This window comes from Neolamprologus brichardi, chromosome 15 (genome assembly GCF_056152115.1).
Source record: "Neolamprologus brichardi isolate AB-2024 chromosome 15, ASM5615211v1, whole genome shotgun sequence".
In the NCBI taxonomy this organism is placed as follows: Eukaryota; Metazoa; Chordata; class Actinopteri; order Cichliformes; family Cichlidae; genus Neolamprologus; species Neolamprologus brichardi.
The window spans coordinates 19,759,469-19,777,908 of NC_142118.1; the positions used below are offsets into that span (position 1 = coordinate 19,759,469).

General features: G+C 41.9%; 1 protein-coding gene across 3 annotated transcripts in view; it reads left to right on the forward strand.

Annotated features, from left to right (window-relative positions):
• The window catches only part of ncoa1 (nuclear receptor coactivator 1), a 73,384-nt gene extending 54,944 nt beyond the window's left edge, over positions 1-18,440 (forward strand). For 2 of the 3 annotated variants that reach the window (XM_087852149.1, XM_087852148.1), the window contains exons 8-22: positions 2,251-2,343; positions 3,081-3,221; positions 3,757-3,904; positions 4,999-5,989; positions 7,201-7,410; positions 8,198-8,546; positions 9,997-10,173; positions 10,812-10,926; positions 11,012-11,180; positions 12,937-13,251; positions 14,032-14,133; positions 15,213-15,633; positions 16,910-17,072; positions 17,185-17,374; positions 18,073-18,440. In XM_087852149.1, the coding sequence (XP_087708275.1) occupies positions 2,251-2,343; positions 3,081-3,221; positions 3,757-3,904; positions 4,999-5,989; positions 7,201-7,410; positions 8,198-8,546; positions 9,997-10,173; positions 10,812-10,926; positions 11,012-11,180; positions 12,937-13,251; positions 14,032-14,133; positions 15,213-15,633; positions 16,910-17,072; positions 17,185-17,374; positions 18,073-18,252 (3,764 nt within the window). In that variant the 3' untranslated portion in view covers positions 18,253-18,440. The remainder of the gene's footprint in view (positions 1-2,250; positions 2,344-3,080; positions 3,222-3,756; positions 3,905-4,998; positions 5,990-7,200; positions 7,411-8,197; positions 8,547-9,996; positions 10,174-10,811; positions 10,927-11,011; positions 11,181-12,936; positions 13,252-14,031; positions 14,134-15,212; positions 15,634-16,909; positions 17,073-17,184; positions 17,375-18,072) is intronic. The other variant, XM_087852150.1, reaches the window with a different exon arrangement.

The following is an 18,440-nucleotide window of genomic DNA, read 5'->3' on the forward strand; positions in this document are numbered from 1 at the left end:
GACAGCTCAATAGCCATATAGGAAGTCTGGCTGGCTTCAGATTTGCCCCAGGTGGGATTTTGCTTTGACTTTGGCTCATGTGATATAGAACATACAGCAGCGGGCCTGCTATTATTACATGTAACATCCTAATATCCTCCTGCTGTTCCCATGACTTTCCACGATCCTTGCCTTTAGCCTCGGCTGAGGTTTTTTCTGTTCTTGTCAGCACAGAGTTGTGGCTCCCACCACATTGTTCACCCATGACACAGTTCTTTGAGCATTTTGTATTTCCTTCTTAGCACATCTGTGTTTATCTGAAACAGCCTTTAAATGGAACTTATTACGCTTTTCTTTATTATACTTTCCTCATTTCCTGGTACGCATGTACTTGTACAGCAGTTTATGAGTTATTCTATTTATCCTTTCTTAGTGAGCTTCTTCACCTTTATAATCTATTTAAGTTACATTAAAGGTTGGTGGTGTTTTGGATGCTGTAACACAGGGATGTGTCTTATCTTATGAATGGATGATGGAGGAACAGCATACTGGAAGAACGCTTGCTTCAAGGAAGAGGAGCTGAAACGTCACAAAATTCCAGTAAAGGATAAATAAGGATTTTTTAAAAATGTGAATCACGTAAAGCTGTTATGGTAGCAGAGTGTCTTTCTATCTATGGGTTTCCAGTGCACTCAGAGTTTAAAAAAAGACAAAGAATAGTTTTAGATATGGAGTTTTAATTAGTTATTTTTTTAAACTCTATTAGTAGTGTTTCTCTTAGGTGAGGGAAGCATGTTAAGATGTTTTCGCTTGTTGAAACTTGTTTATCTGTTTTTCCCGAATCCTGAAAATGTTCTTGGCTATGTCAGGAATTAATCCAATTTAAGAAAATAATGGATTTGGCTTACACAGAAGGTGATCATTGTTGATGGATAAATACTTCTTCTGCAGTTATTTTATGACTTTTTGCTGTTGATGCTGCCACCAAAACCTTTCAGTCGCTGGTTAATTGGACTGCCATCAGATTGTTGGGGGATGTTTTTAATGTTCTTTGGAGTCGCTGGTGCAGTAGCCTTGATGAACTGTGTGATTTTTCTTTTTTCCTGCATTGCAGACTCATTTGTTCTGTCTGCTTTTTAGTCACTTTGATAAGAGCTGGCCTTGTGGATTGGAGGACTCTCTTCTTGTGTGTGGAATCTGGTTTAGTGGCTCCTACTTCATTGTTTGACATGTTTCTATAGAAAATTGGCAAGAAAATGTTATTTTTGTGTTCCAGCAAGCTACTGTTTCGTCCGTTTTGTAGTTCATTCATTGAACTTTTAACTATAAGGGTTTTTGTGTTATTTATATTTGTTGTATTTGCTGCCAAACGTCTTGAAAGAAACTGTTTCCTAACAGCTGAACTGGTTTTGCTTCTCTTGTTGACCAGAGTTTATGTTTCTGTCATCTTGACTTAAACTAAACTAAACTTGGGGAGTGAGTTTGGGCTTTAAGAGATGTGTGATACACTGTGAACGAGAGGGATGTTCTAGATTTACGGTGCAAGACGAAACAAGACCACCATTGTGGGGCAAAAAAATGCAGCACAATAAATGTTGCAAGCTGTTATTGTAATTGAACACTGGTTGCAAGAAGGAGGATGTGTAGTTGAAGGTCTTTGATATTCACTACTTGGATTTAACAAATATCTTTTAATAATACAGCGCAGGTATAGGGCGGGAATTTGGTCCCCGCTCTCCTGTCTCACAGTTTATACTTTTATTGCTATTTTTCAGTCTGTTTTTTGGATTGAATTCTTCATATATTTCAAGAATATCCAAAATCCACTGTAAAAAAGAATCTGTTGTATTTAAGAAAATTCAAAAGGTTTCCAAAGACAGCGATTTGTGTTAAGTAATAAAATATGGACTGTATGCTCCCAAGTAATGGATATTTCTACTGCTATAGAGTTATTAATTATAGTTCAGCTGATAACACCCTTGTTCAGTTGTTATCACCATATTAAGTAATAATATAACTGATGATCTTCTCTTTTGTGTTATATCAGTCTTGCAAGTGATAAACATTTCAAACTAGTTTAATGAAATCCTGAAAAACCTTAAAAGTATTCAGCAATTTGTTGTCTTGACACAAAAGGGGGTGCATCTGTGTATCCCTTAGTCTTTAAATTCATTTATATCACCTCCATTCTTCAGCTGTTGTGAAGTTTTTCTTTCTTTTGCTGACTGCGACAAACATTTACATAAACCTCGCTCCTTGTGTCCTCTTTAGACCTGCAGAGCTGCCTGATATGCATTGCCTGCCGGATGCCACGAACCCAGCCTGTCAGCACCGAGTCTTTTATCACAAAGCAGGATCCCACAGGTAAAACACACACGGGCGTAAAAAGAATCACGGGAGGGGGATTTTGAGAGGTTAGAGTCATAGAAATTGGAGGGATACTTTATAGAGGAAATACAAATTTCATCTTCCACACGCATGGTTCTCAAACTCTTACCTGTGAGCCTTTGGGGCCATTTGTAGCACTGCCTGTGAGGTCAGCATTTATTTTATTCAACCACAGTTCATACCACGCTGTGATATATCAGCACAGAACAAGACTTAGTAAGCACCTCTCTTCAGTTTAAACATTTCCCGTTCAAGACGTTAAAGGAACTAAACCTTTATAACACAAAGAAGAATAAGGGGTGTGTCAAGAATTGAGCAGATACCTCACATGTTGTTAAAAAGGCTGTAAATCAGTGTAAAAATCCAAATACTAACATATATAACCATCCTTTAAATTCTCATCTGCATCCCTCAATAGTATGTTCACTTCCTTAAAAAAAAACTCAAACACATGTACAAAATTTGCTTTACTGTATTATTAGAATAAATTTATATCCCACCCAGGCGAAAGCCTAAAATCTTGAAAAATTACAACAACAATGAGGCTTAAAGATCATTTTAGAAAGTATTCGGAGATTGTCCTTTTTTTTTTTTTTTTTAAATTTGTTTCTCAAAGGTAACAGTGTGAACCCTGAAAGTGTGAAGTCTGCTGCAGTTGTTGAAATCAGTGCAGGCTGATCTTTTGTTTGTGTGTGTGTGGTGTTTTAATCCAGGGAAGATCATCTCCATAGAAACTAGTGCTTTGCGAGCGACAGGCAGGCCTGGATGGGAGGACCTGGTCAGGAAATGTATCTATGCTTTCTTTCAGCCGCAGGGCAAAGAGCCCTCCCACGCCAAGAAGCTTTTGCATGAGGGTGAGTAGCTACTATTGATTTTTTTTCCTCTTCTCTCGCTCTCTCTCTCCCCCCTTTTGCCTCCACTCTCACAAATTATTGACACGCTCACTGCCGGCTCTGTCATGGCTGCAGGAGTTTCTGCAACATGTCAATGGCACTATAGTGAACTGAGTAGAATACTAAATATTAAAAACTTTTCAAACTAACTTGAATCCACCTACACCGAGAGAGGATGTTTATGTAGATTTATGGAGGTGGTAACTTCGCTCTAGGCTTGTAACCAGTAATGAATGAGTTTGATTGATTAGTCTGTAAGGTTCCTGCAGCCCTGCAAATTATTATTCTTATTTATTTTTTTACCAAGCAATAATTACACACTTAACTTACTAAAAGATAAGGAACTAAAAGAAGTCGTCACACTTCAGAAGTTAGTTATACATCAACTGACTTGGCTTAATTTCAGCTCGGCTGCTAACAGAAAAGTGACACATTCCTGAGACGCTGCTCCACCTTTTTAGGCCTAAATCCTTTATTTCTCTTTCATTCTCAACAGTGATGACACATGGGACCGCAATCAGCCCGCTCTACCATTTCACTCTGAGTGATGGCACTCCGCTTAGCGCTCAGACCCGCTGCAAGTTCTGCTGCCCCCCCAACCCTGATGTACAGCCCTTCATTATGGGCATTCACACTATTGACAGGTACTATGACTGAACACACACACACACACACACAGGAGATGACTGCAACTGAGCCTAATCTTATTCATTAGTGGATAAAGTGATGTTTGACAACCACATGTAAAAGGTCAAAGATTTTAAAACTTTGTACTTCCATGGTCAGAATTAATTATCCAGTTTCAGAAGTTAGCCTTAGTGTAGATGTTATGATAGTAATTTACTTCACTTTGTGTCAGTAACAAGTGGTATTTTAGAATACAATGAATTTTCATCCACTGAAGTGTGCACAACATGCACCTGCAGAGTCCCATGCATGTTAGTTTCCCAGTTATGGTCTTTTTGGGGGGTGTTTCAGATGATGCTGGTATTTTCAAGGATTTTAAAAATGCTCTGACTTTCTCTGAAGTTCTACCAGCTGCGTAAAAGTGTAATTAAACTGCTTTTATGGTAAAATGGGTCAGTGATACTTTTCAGATGAATGTGCACCTTACACAGTAATTTGATCATTTATGACAGACTCATTGAATGTGCCGAAGAACTGAGAGAGTAACTTGCCACAGCCATAAGGTGCTGGGATATCTTGAAAAGTGCTTGAATTCAAGGAAAAGTGTGGAAGCCCAGTAAGGTTGTTGTTGTTGAGTTTATTGATTATTCTAGTTTATTTTATTATAATTTTTTGTTCCTCATATTTAATTGATATTGTCTTAATTAGATTAGATGTAACTTTACTAATCCCTCGGGTGGGTTCCCCCGGGAATTTCAGTAATGTACTGATTGGCCATTTTATTTCATTTTATTTGATGTTTTCTCTTCCATGCAAGGTGCAGTTTGACTTATTGATTGTTAACAGAAGTTTTTTAATCATCAGCAAACAAAAAGTGCTACGACAAGTGTTCTGATATGGATTTTCATTCTTAAAGCTTGTAATGGAGATAATGAATGTTTTTTTTTCACTTTATTGATTACGGGGAGAATTTAAAGAGCAGCAGACCGAGAAGCCTGGATGACGCTTGAAGCCTGGATAAGGCAGACACTGATAGAAAATGGGGTGTTTGTGGACGTGATATAAAGATGTGGTTGACATCTTTAATTTTCCTTCCTTTTTCTTTTCCCAGGGAACACAACACTGCTAGCTCTCAGGAAAACACTAACCCCAGCCTTCCACCAACCCTCAGCGGTATCGCCCAAACTCCCTCCCGCTCCCCTTCCCTCCCCCCCAGCAGTAATTCAACCCAAGGCTCAAGTCTTGCCACCGCGGGCCTTCACACCAACAACAGCAATGCCTCTTCCCACGGACATAATCCAGCCACGCCGACAGGCTACCTGACACCCAATCGGACGAATTGTCCCCAGCAGGTCAACAGCCCCTCTCCTTTGAGCAGCCCACTTACAGCAACCCCTACCTCTTTTATGTCGCCCAGGATGCCACGGGCCAGTCCTGGGTTAGGTGGGAGCCCTCGGGTACCAGGGAACCCCTTCTCTCCCTCCACACCTGGCCTCCATTCCCCAGCTGGGGCTCTAAGCAGTGGAGGAAGCCTCAACAGGCAGCAGTCTAGTGGTGATGGCAACAGTAGCGCAAGCAGTGGGTCAACAGGGTCTTTCTCCCTGTCCTCTCCGGTCCTTCAGAGACAAGCCAGTACACCCACCGGCTCCTCTATTCGACCTCCATCAACAAAACCCTCAGATGGAGGTGAAGAAGGGGGAGAGGACTCTGTTAAAGCCCCCCTTTCTTCTGCCTCACAGCTGGGTAACCCCAGACTCAATCAGCTCCTGGATAGCAATGGGACAGGAGCTGACTCTAACAACAACAGCAACAGCATCCACTGCACCTCCTCACCTCATCCACCTAACCCTGCTCCTGCCCCTCAGTGCCCTGCCTCCCACAGCAGTCTCACTGAAAGACACAAGATTCTCCACCGGCTGCTTCAGGACAGTAGTCCCAATGATGCCTCCACCACCAGTGAGGAAGGAATAAACAAAACTGAAGTTGAGATCAAGAAGGAGCCACCTGCCAGTCCGGCGCTGGGTGCAGGACCTCCCAAGAGCGACTCGAGAGAGCCACAGGACCACCAGTTGCTTCGTTTTCTCCTGGGTACAGATGAAAAGGTATAATATGGAAGCCCAAAGCTTTTTTTCTTTCTAAATTCCTTTCCCACCACACCACAAATGGAAACCAGGTTCTCCTTGTGCCCCACTGCCGGTCTTATGTTATTAGATTACTGTTAGTCTTACAGTGGACGAGAGCCCGGACATGACCACTAGTGAAATGCTTAATGAAGTACAATTTAATAATGTTATTTATTTAATATTACTTCTGTGTTTTGCTACGTTATGCTTAAAATCAGCACATTTTGGATACAAATATTGCGCTTTGTACTTAAAACCATTTATTTTAAAGCTTTAGTTACAAGCAACCGCTAAACGATTGTTCTAGATAAAGCTGCCCAGCAGTGTACGGCAGCAAAATTAAAATTGTATAGACAATTTGGAATCAATTACAATGAGCCAGTATTAGAATCCAAACTATGATAGTTTTACCTAAGTAGGGTTATGACTATAAGAGATCCAAAAGTCATTTGAAGTTGCCACTTTTTACACAATTCCAGCTGTATTGGAGTGCAGGGCTGCACGTGAGCCTGAAAGTGTTATTAATTGCCTTCTATACTGTATTTATTTCTAATCTGATATTCAAATTTGTTTCCTTTCTGCTGCCACATAAAACAAAAACTGAATAAAATAACAGTCTACAAACACATCCCTACTCAACCCAAAAGATGAGAATCAGAACCAGAACAGCATCTGAAATAATAGTTAATCATTTTCACTTATTGCAATAGAAGTCTAGAATATAGGGCATTGCAAATACTATAAAAGGAAACTTTCGCTTCTTTTTCTGGAATAAAATTTAAAGGAAACACAATGCAGTATTAAAATATACTATACTAATATACTATTTGGTCTTTTTTAATGGTTGGATTGTTTTAATTTTAAAAGTCAAATATATTATAATTTAAGATGGTCTTTAATGTCCCATACAAACATACACTCTTCTGTAAACCATGTGTTGGGATGCAGTCACTCTATGAAAAGGGGAAAATTAAACATAATAATTAGCTCATATTTTGATATAATTAATATTCAAACCTTACATTTAGGGTTCTCTGTATTATTACATTTTCGTAGATTTTAATTTCAGGTAAATGCAAACAGTGCTTAAGTCCGTTAATTTATGATGAACATTTATTCTTTACTGTATACTACATTGTATTTGACTTCCTGATGTTTGGCGCTTGGCTGAAACCTTTTTGTTTTTGAAGGACTTGGACGACCTGCCACCTCCATCTGCTCTGAGCCTTCAGACAGTGAGAATTAAGGTAGAGAAGAAAGCTGGTGGGGAGGGAGTGACCTGTACAGGGTCAACGGTTGGCGCAGGAGGTGCAACCAAACTTGGAGGAGTGTCCAGCCCCAAATCGAGCCCTGTCGGAGAAAACCGCAGAGACAGCCGCAAAGACAGCCGAGACTCCATGGTACAGCTGTTGATATTGTGTTAATTTTTGAAAATTGGGCATTTAACATTTGTGTAAAGTAATAAAACAGAAGGCCTTCAGAGTGGGATTTCTAACTACAGCTTAATGAGAACTTGTTTCAGATCGCCACTGCGTTACCAATAAAGTAACGCTTTAAAATGAGACTGCGACAGAAAATAATGAGGTAAAATGCCATTAGAGCAGCCAGGTTTAGGAAGTAAAACTAATAACCTGGTAAAAGTAAGAAAAATAGGGATTTTACTCGTCTGCTGATACGAGGTGTATTTATGGTCCCTATACCCAAAACAGAAAATACCAGTCAGATTAACCCAGATTACAGAAAACACCTTTAAACAACCTAAACTGATCGGTAAGTGATCCAAGTGTCAAAAGCAACAGACTCTGATGAACTCTGTCCAACTTCGACCAATCAGACAGTCATAACGCGCAACTGTAATGACCCAGTAATGTTAATCTTCCCACCCTAAACGAGGACTTATTTTCAATCATGCTTGCGTGACACGGCGTTAAAAAGCATCTTTCTCAGTCAAGCCTTGGAATTTTCCTCTGAGCTTTGATCCTGTATTGCCAGTTGCAGGACAGCCGTTGTAAACCGAGTTGCATGTTTATTTTCTTGGACTTTGTCTCCACTGTGGGTTCAGCTACCAGCTGTAGTCTTTGAAGTTTTCCCAACGCCCACTTCCCCCCTTTTCCCCAATTATCTTTTAATACTTTATTTTTAACACCTTTTATTTGCATTTCTTTTTCATTTGTTTCTTGCCTGTAGATTTCTAGTGTATCTGTTGATATGGACCCTCTCTCCCAGATGCTGCCTGGCTTCAGAGGCCCAGCTGGGGCCAAACAGGGCAGTGAGGATACACCAAACCCCGGAGGAGGCCCTCAACTTCAGTCTCCGGGCCCCCAGCCCCCAGCTACGCTCCAGTCCCCTGTGCCTCAGCTCCAGTCACCCCTGTCTCAGCCTCAGTCCCTCCCACAGTTGCAGTCCCCATCGCCTCAGCTTCACTCCCCTTCCCCCCAGCTCAAACTGCAGTCACCCACTCAGCTCCAACCCGGCGAGGCCAGCACTCCCCGCAATGTAAATGTGAAGAGAGAGCCTCCTGGCACTCCTAACAGAGGTACTGTTTCAGCTCGTGATGAATAAATCCTTGATTTCATTCAAATATCAGATTGTTTGTTATAATAGTTACTAATTTTGTTCTTTAAGTGGTTATTGGATAGTATTTTAATTGATTGGATTCAAAATAATTGTGTTATTATTATTATTGTATTGATGGTAGTAGTAATGGTATGATCCAGAGTTCATTCACCAGCATTTTTATATTCTTAATGCCCTCTAGTGGCTTTCAGGAGCCATGTAACCAAACTCGTACTCTACTTCTTGTCACACTGCAGAGAAAATGTCTAGCAAGTGGGTTGTCACACATTCAGTGTACTGCATGCTCTATCCTGGCAATGTGCTTACCTAATTCAGACAGAAGCTCAATTTGAATAGTCAATAGTCTAATTGCTTTTGACATGGATAGAAAATGTCATGAGGAACAGAAAGCTGTAAGCAAAATTTATGAAACATTAGAAAAGAGAACAATGGCTAAAGAGTCAAACAGTACTTACTCTTGTATCTCACAAGAGTATCTCACACTTCTTTACCAAGCCTGGATTTTTTTAATTTTTTTAAAGAATGTTTACTGTATAATGCTCGTCACATTAAGATTGGTTACCTTCTCTTCCTCCTGGATATATTCATTTTCCAGTAGCAAGAGCATGTCTGAAGTGGATTACGTCCTTCTTTGTCCTGCACGTACAAAGGACAAATCCCCCAAAATTGCTTGAAAATAAATGGATGCATTTTTGTCATAGCTAGGCTTTCAGTACAACTCCGGGTCTGCATGGTTGGATGCATTAGTGATGGGCAGGAGGAGGAGTATAGAGCACTAGTGGATGAGTTTGTGGATTGGTCTGCTTCTGAATGTGAATAAGATCAGAGAGATGGGGATGAACTTCAGAAGGAAAGGGGTGGCTGCACACTCAGGATGTTCATGTGGTGGAGGTGTATACAACGATAGTCCAGACTGAACTGGAAGACCAACATAGAGGCTATATTCAAATTTGGGGATGAGTAGGCTCTGTTTCCTAGGGAAGCTGAGATCCGCACTGAGTGCAGCAAAATGTTGGAGATTTTCTTTCACTCACATATAGCGAACACACTGTAATTGGGCTGTGGTCTGATCTGTTGACACTGACTGAATAAAATGATCAGTGATTGGCTGAAAGCTGGATACTTTCAAGGCTGTGGTGGAGAGGTGGTCACTGAGCAAACTGTTATCCATCGTTATTAGTCCTGACAACCCTCTGCACGGCTAACTGGACAGGCAGCGCAGCACGTTTGAGCTCATCTCCCGCAGCGACAGATGTTGGAAATATTTCATACCACATGATATCACCTCCTAGAATAAAATATATCTGCCAGATATTATTAGTATTTTATATTATGAGATACATAAAGTATTTCTTTCCTCATGAAATACTTCAAGTGATTTTCGCTGTGTCCTTGTGTTTGTGTCGCAGGGCCCAGTGATGGCAGACCGCCCTCTGGCTGCAGCCTTCAGAGTCAGTCTTCATTTGAGTTCTGCAATCCCGCCACTCCAAGCCAACAACCGGGACAAGGAGACCCCTTCCAGACCCCCATAGACAGCAGTCCATTTCCAGAGGCCGAAGTTATGAACCCTTTCACCTCAACCACTGGTAAATAAGTGTACTGCAGCCACAGTTTGGTTACCCTGTGTAGTCAGAACTAAATTCTGCTATTAAAAAGAAATTTAGTGAAACAACAAACTTTGTAATGACAGCATAAATTATAATTGGATTGTGCCACTCTGCAGGCTTCCCATCTCAGTTGAAATTGCTGAGCATCAACTGTCTTTCTTGCTTTCTGTGTTAGCAAACAGTGTAGCTTGTAGCAGCTGTGTAAGTGATTGAAAGTCAGTCTTTTTGGTTTAGCTTGTGGATGAAGTGCACAGTCCACAGCTACAACCAGACGGTAGCAAATTTAACGAGAAGGCCAGATTCCAATCTATCAAGGGCCTGACATATAAATCAGGCCCTTGATAGATATAAATTTATATATGATCAATTTTTTCACTCTACTTGAGAACAGGGCAATATGATGCTACGTCATGCGTGGTAAAGATTTTACCAAGATTAAATGAACTCTGTAACTAACTACCTGTTGAGTAGAAAATGTGTTTGTTTGAACACAGGGAAGTAGAAGGCATCTAATATATGAAAAAAGTTGCACAGAGCACTTTAAACCTAAAGATTGCATGCTGTTGTTCATAAACATTTTTCTTCCACGAGCCTTAGTGTATGAATTTTCCTTTCAGGTCAAACCAAGATGGATGTGGGTGATTCCCAGTTTCAGCCTCTGGCTCTGTCTGACACCCTGACGTTTGATGGTCTGGGAACTCCTTTGCAGGCTCCTTTGGCATCACCACAAGAGTAAGTCTGATTTTATAAGTCTAAGCTGCTTCTTCACAGCCTAGAGGGGAGCGTGGGAAAGACAGTGTTTTGTCTTTTTGAGCAGGCAGTGTGTGCCCTGTACGCTGGATGAAGTGCTTGGCCCTCCAACCACACCTGAAGCCCGGAACGATGAGAAGGCTCTATTAGAGCAGCTGGTTAACTTCCTCAGTGGGACAGATGAAAGCGAACTGGCTGAGCTTGACAAAGCCCTGGGTATCGACAAACTGATACAGGTGAGTAGGTCATAAAGCTTGTAAGACAGTGGAAAGGCTTACTGAACTCTCTGAGTGCTTTTATACTACAAACACATTAACAGAGCACTTTAGCTTTTGCTGTTGGACACTTTGACCAGCAGACTGGACTTTAAGCCCTGCAAAGGCTTAACAAGTTTAATTTTAAGACCAGTGCATGATCATTAATTTTACGATGTTGCTATAATTAATCAAAACATTCAAAACAGTTGCTCAGCTGAAGCGCTGGCAGCCTCTGCTGGCCTTTTTTTGTGCCATCCACAAGGATTTGGCACAAGAAATATAAATAAAACTCCTGGACGGCATTCAAGTAAAACACAAGGTGATTCACTTAGTTTATAATGTTTACCTTTACTTCTGTTTGACTCTTCTAACCGCAGTCGTTTATAGTTTATTTTGTCTTGTTTAAAAGCAGATAAACTGCCAAATAATCACAGGCGATCTCTGGCTTTTATGCTTCTTTCAGTTCTTTGTAACACTCAGGTAACACATCAGATACGATTTAAATGGAATTAAAAGATTTCAGTGTTTCAAAAACATCAACATCGCTGGGGTAGCGACGTTGTTTCAATGGCTGAAAATAATTATGGTTCGATGTCAGACTTGCTTTTCCAAACCAGAAAACAGGTGATGATGTGTTTTTTGGGCGGAGCCAAATCGTTGATAGAAAGTAATTGCTCTCTAAGTGCAAGTGACTATACGTGTACGCTGTGGAAATGACATCTGTAGATTGATTTTTGTGTAATGGACTGACGTGCAAGCTGTACCTGGAGCGAGGAGATAACAGCAGCAGTACTGGCAGTTGAACAGTGAAGTAAACAATGAGGAACAAAGTGTGGCTTTGGAGTCCTCTGTCATCATGTAACTGTGATTGTATCATGTGGTCCAAGGGTTGAGCTAAGTTTGTCTTTAGTCATAGCCATTCATTTACTTAATGCTAGCATTAATGCGGACTGGTGTTCCAGATAAACTGTCTACAAGAACTTTGGTTTGTTTACATCATACTTCTGTGTCTGTTTGGTGACTGCTGTGATGCCAAAGTCTTTTGAAAGTGTAGCTTTGCAGTTGCTTCTGTCTCTGCTTCACCTTTAATAACTACATTGCTGACTTAATGTGCCGTAAAGATTTCATTTGGTCCACTTTGGCTTTGGTTTTATTAACGTTTTTCAGAGAGCATTTTAGTTAGTGTATGAAATTGAATACTTTTATGAGTATCTACGTGTAAATAATAGTGCTGTTTCATTGTTTTTTGCCTGGGAGTATAGTTAGCACTTAGATTACAAACTACATTTAACCAGAGATTCTTATAGTGCTTTAGTTATATATCACTACACTGTGGAAACCCAGTTGGCCCGGACATTTGAGACGTTCTTTCTGTGAGACAGCAGAGCTAACCGCAGCACCACCATGGCGTGAAACTGTTGCAAAGGCCTTTGTGATATAAACAATAAGTCTGGGTTGTGATAAAGGGAAAAGATGGTTAGATTTCAGACTCCAGGTCTCAAGTAACTCCAGGTCCAATAATTATCTTGTATGTTATTGCTCTCACTTTCCAGAATGTTTTTTTTTTTCTCTTCTTAATGACCAAATAGATATACTAACATATTACTTAAAAGGCAACTTGACTAGAAAGTACTGGAAAAATCCTACCCCATCTTACTGAAGGACACTTTGTGGTGGTTACGAGACAACATCGTCATAATGATTTCCTTTTCCTGTTTTATTTCCCTCTTCGTAGGGTGGCTGCTTTGACCCTTTACCTCAAAATTTTCCACCCCAGCAACCCACTGCCACCCCAGTTTCCATAGACCCTAAACTCCCCACCTACCCTTCCCAATTCACACCAGCTCCACAAGCTCCTTTTCCTCCAGAGCTGGGCACGGTGGGGGCGCAAGGTCTGGGGTTCGGAGCCCCTCGAGGGGCCTTCCCCGGTGGGACGGGCATGGGACTGAGGCCAGGCATGACCAGACCACAGGGGATGGGCAATCCGGTCAGGCTGCCACCCAACCAACTGCGCCTGCAGCTGCAGCAGAGGCTACAAGGCCCACAGCAGGTAAGGACACAGAGTCAGTTTGTCCGGTGTGTATTCAGCTCATTAACCTGTAAATGATGTCGCCTCTTTTTCTTCTGCCTCTAACATTTTAAGTAACTACTGTGAAATTTGTTTAGGTGTAATTTATTCACAGAATTTTATTGACCTGTAATGCTAATTCCCAGCTCCATAATTTTATTAAAATTAGCTTTACATGGTTAACAGTGCAGGCCCTAGATCAGGGCTGGTGTCCTGCAGGTTTCAGATGTGTCCTTGATCCAACACTGCTTATTTAAATGACTAAGTTACCTCCTCAACATGTCTTGAAGTTCTCCAGAGGCCTGGTATTGAACTAATCATTTGATACAGGTGTGTTGACCCAGGAGGATATCTAAAACCTGCAGGACACCGGCCCTTCAGGCCTGGAGTTTCCCACCCCTGCCCACTGTCTGAAATAAGTCATTTTAGCTCCTGTCTCTTTAAGGTCACCTTCCATTTAAAGCTTCAAACTCACATGAAATATTATTGAAACTGTGACCATGTTATGAGAAACAACGACAAGGCATAACAGGCAGCTGAGATAAAACGATGTGTTCCCTTTACCTTTTTTTCTCCTCTCATCACTAGTGCTCGACTCCTCTTTCTCCCCGCTGCTCTTCTCTTCTGTCTCCACACTGTCCAATAGTGTTATTTTCTTTGTCTCTGATTCAATTTCTTCTTCTCTGTTATTGCTCTTATCGTATCTCTGGTCTAGTCCAACCTGTCTGACCTCTGCTCATTGTGACTTTCTCTTTGCTGCAGCTCCAGAACAGGCTGGCAGGGATGAATCAGTTTCCAGGAGGAGCCCAGCATGTGAACATGGGGATTCGTCAGGGGGTGCAACAACCTCAAATGCCCTCGCAAGTGAGTCACGGTGGTAGAGAGCGGTTGTCTACTCACCACCCGCTGCTGCTTTTGTTAGCAGGCTGAACTTTGTGGATTTAACTATAGATTTTTTTTTCAGATAAAAAAAAGTGATAATAATCAATATTGGTGCTGAAATTCAAGCCATAGAAATGAATAACTGTGTGTCTGTTTATATACTGCACATTTCAGTTAAGCATAATGTGCATTTCTGTCCATTAATTTAACAAGTTCACAGTATTCTTTGTTGCTTTGTTTAAGCTCTTGTTAAAAATGGCAGTCATATATGTTTTATACCCGCTCTAAATCTCACAATGTAAACCCAACACCTTTTTGTTCATGAGGTTTTTTTCTGTAACCTACTTTCATCATCAGTATCATGAGATATATCATAGTTTGCTGTAAAACTCCATCCGTCTAATGTCTGTGATATAAAGTGATCCAAACAGGCCTGGGTACTCTGGATGTTCGACCGTTTCTGACAACTTGACTGGAGAAAACTTGAAAGCAAATGAAAAGTATCTTTCGCACCAACATTTTGGATTTAGATACTCGCAATCGGTGCAAATGAATTTGGTTGCAGTTTTTTAATAGAGCTTAAATTTTCCGCACCGGAGACTTCGTGTTCCTGCACTTAACGAGGATTTGAGGGCCCAAGAAAGGGCAAACTAAAAACACTGAATTTCCACGCACCTCTATAACTCTGAAAATATTTACAGTGTGAAGGTAAAATTATGCATGACTTCATTTAATAAACAAAAGTTATCATACAAAATAATTAGCTGATTTTTGGGGGGTCAGGTGAGACCCCAAAAGAATGTAAGTGTCCTAATGCAGGCTTTAATTTAGGTCTTGTATTGTCTTTTTGTGCCAGTTTCAGCCACATAAGATCTTTGAACCCTACCAGGAGCTGATTGAAATTAAGTACTGTACTATGGTTATTATGCTGGTCTTTAAATTGGGTGAATTTGCTTTCTTAAGCCTGTACAAAGCAGCTCAGGATAATATGATTAACTATCATATTTAGGTTGAACATGGGCAATAAGTTCTCTGTAACAGGCTCTTTTGCTCCCTCTCAGCAGCCTCCGCTGAATGCCCAGATGCTGGCTCAGCGTCAGCGGGAACTCTACAGCATCCAGCATCGCCAACGCCAGCTATTCCAGCAGAAGGTCATGCTGATGAGACAGAACATAGCAGGCACTCCCACTGGAGCCGTGGGGCCCATTGGGACTGCTAGGGTCCCCAAAGCTCCCCCCACAACGACTCAACAACAGCAGCAACAGCAGTTCAACTTCCCACCAGGGTACAACCCAATGGCGGGAAACCCTCCTACCTCACCAAGTCACTTCAGCCCCATTACCGCGGGCCCTCTGGACAACAAGCTGCCCGGCAGAGTTCCCCTGAACAACCAGACGTTGATGGGTGGCGTGCAGGGCCAGTTCAACAGCACCGTCAACTCCTCATTGCAGCAAGGCCTGTTTCAGCAGTTTGGAGGGGCCGGTGAGTTCACGGGAGCAAAATAACCAAAAACGAAACCACGACAGGCTCGCTTTAAAATATCAACACTTTTTGTAATTAATACAGGTGGAGACAGGTGAAGAGATGTTGGTGTGAACCTGGTTTTTGTTTGTTCTGCTTTGTTTTATTGTTTTTTTCGGGGAGGGGGGACGACTTTCGTTTAGGTCAAGGCACCTGGGGTAGCTTTAGGAAATAGGATGTGGTCTGCATTAAATGCAATTAGAAGTAGGACCATGAAGGGAATTGTTAAACAAATATTTTTATCTCACAAACTGACATAAAAATAAATGATTGTTTTACTACTGATGGGTAAAATTAACTTATAATGCCGTTGTTCAACAGTGAGGTTAAATTGGCTATTAGTTTACCATTGGTTAACACCAATTATAATGAAGTTTTACCCTTAACAGTTTTGACAGACTTAGAGGTGCAAGTCCCTAAAGCCAGCTGGGAATCAGACTTCCAAGGCTTCCAACTTCAACTTCAGTCTGGAGTTCTGCAGGAGCGCTGCCCCATGTGGCTTTTTCAGGCTAACACTGGCTGGGCCCTTACTGGTAAAACAAACAAACAAACAAAAAAAAGCAAGACTTCAAGGTTATCTTTGGTGACCCCCTCCCTCTGTGTGCGTAGTCTCGGACAGGTCACAGGGTTCTTCTTGTCTTTTCCAACATACACTCCACCCTCACTCCTTACCCCGGACCAGTTTGCCCGTTAAGGCCTGACCAGGAGCAAGGGTCTAGGATTAAACCCTTTCACCATATTAAGGCGGTGATTCATCTCCATTTGAAGTTTCCTTGAAGAGGACATATTTAAACCTTGTTCACAAATTGGAGGAAAAAAAATTGGTGTGGATGCTAAACTGATCTGTTGTGATAAATAAAGAGGTGGAGCTGAAGGTGCTAATCTACCTTTCACCAGTGAAATGGTAACAGCAATTGTAGATTCAGCCAGCAGGAATGAGCTTCCTCCAAAAGTGTCTGGGCTTGTTCTTAGGAGTAGGTTGATGACTTCAGTAATCTGAGAGTAGAAATGCTGCTCTTCCATATTGAGTGACTGGATAGAGGCTCTTTGTTGGGCATTTAGCTCTAAGCACATGATTGTGTCTGCGTTTCTGTTCGGAAGGTGTTGCCACCCACTTTGTTGGTTGGTGAATTTGATTTTGTGCCTAAGAACATTAAAACCTTTTAAAAATTGATTCACCTACATAAATTTACTATGATTTCACATCTTTGAAACATCCATGTTTTCTTTGTTACAGCTGTGGTCCAGCAAGACCCACCGTTTGCTCCTGAGATGAGCCCCTCCAGCCCACTTTTATCACCTCAGAACTCCACCTCCCAGAGTCCTCTACTTCAGCAAAACTCATCTACTGGCTACCAGTCACCCGACATGAAAGGCTGGCAACCAACAAGCGTGGGCAGGTTAGGAGCACGCATACGGTTTATAAGAAACAAAGACATTTGCAAACATTATTAATAAATTAAATCTGTGAGGCCGGGTTTAACTCATCTCTGACTGTTTTCTGTGCTGCAGCCTGTTCAGTCAGTCAGGACAGAGCGCAGGGCAGGCGTTTGGCCAGCAGGGGGTTTATAACAACATGAGCATCACCGTTTCCATGGCCGGGGGCTCGAGTGGCGTCAGCTCATTACCTCCCATTGGGCAGTCAGTTGGCATGAGCAACAGTAACCTCAGCAACGTTGGTTCAGTGTGCAGCGACCAGCAGGTCAGTGACTTTGAACCTGCCAGCCTGGACAGCTGTGATAGTTTCATGTCCCACTGACCACCTTTCACTGCCTGGTGACTTTGTTTTTACTTTCCTTAGTGTTCCCTCTTTTTCTTAAACATGCTTTCACCCTCTGTGTTCTCGTGTTTAGCCTCAGTTGTCTTTTATTTCATGTTTTACTTTGCATCGGGATATACACCCCAGTTGCATTTGCTTTGTCATAGTTTCAGTTTGTGGCTTTATTTTAGAGTATGCTCATAGGATGCAGAGTTCTCCTTCCAGTTCTCCATTTACGCCCAAGTTAAATTGCTTTTTTTTTTTGGATTGCATCGTGTGCTTCTGAAAATGTTTAGTGAGGTTAAAAAGGTTCAGCAAATGCACCGTTTCTTTCTTGTTCTTATCAGGTTAATTGTGCAGGCTCCAGCCTTTACAGAGGCTTCCTTGTTGCTAAGTTACAAACCACCTCTTTATTTTTTTAATAATTACAAAAAAACACCTTGTAGCCTCAACAAATGGCATAATAAACAATGCAAAGTAGTGAATAAGCAACAAAACAGCCCTTGCATCAAACATTGCTGTTCAAATCTGTCAAAATGATTGACAGCTTTTAGACTTTTCCCGACGCTGTCAGTGATGGTTCTCGCGACCTCCTTCCCTCTGTAAGCATTGCCTCGCGCTTTATTCCCGTGTTTCTGCAGGTGCAGCAGGTCCAGGTATTTGCGGACGTCCAGTGCACAGTGAACCTTGTTGGCAGCGATTCCTACCTGAACCAGGGCTCCATCGGAGCTGCGGCCTCCCAGAAGGGCCCCGGACCCCAGGGCTCCCAGAACAACCAAGCCCAGCAGAAGAGCCTCCTCCAGCAGCTGCTCACTGAGTGACACCCCCCACCTCTTCAGCTCTCCTACTCTATCTACTTCTCACTTCTACACCTCCTCCTTGGAGGGTCGGTGCACCAGACCCATTGCTGTCTCTGTCTCACCTTTTGGATGGATCGATGTACGGACGGATGGATGTTTGGACGGCCACAGAGTAGGCTCAGAGAGGTCTGGCTGTCGGTGGAGTTTTC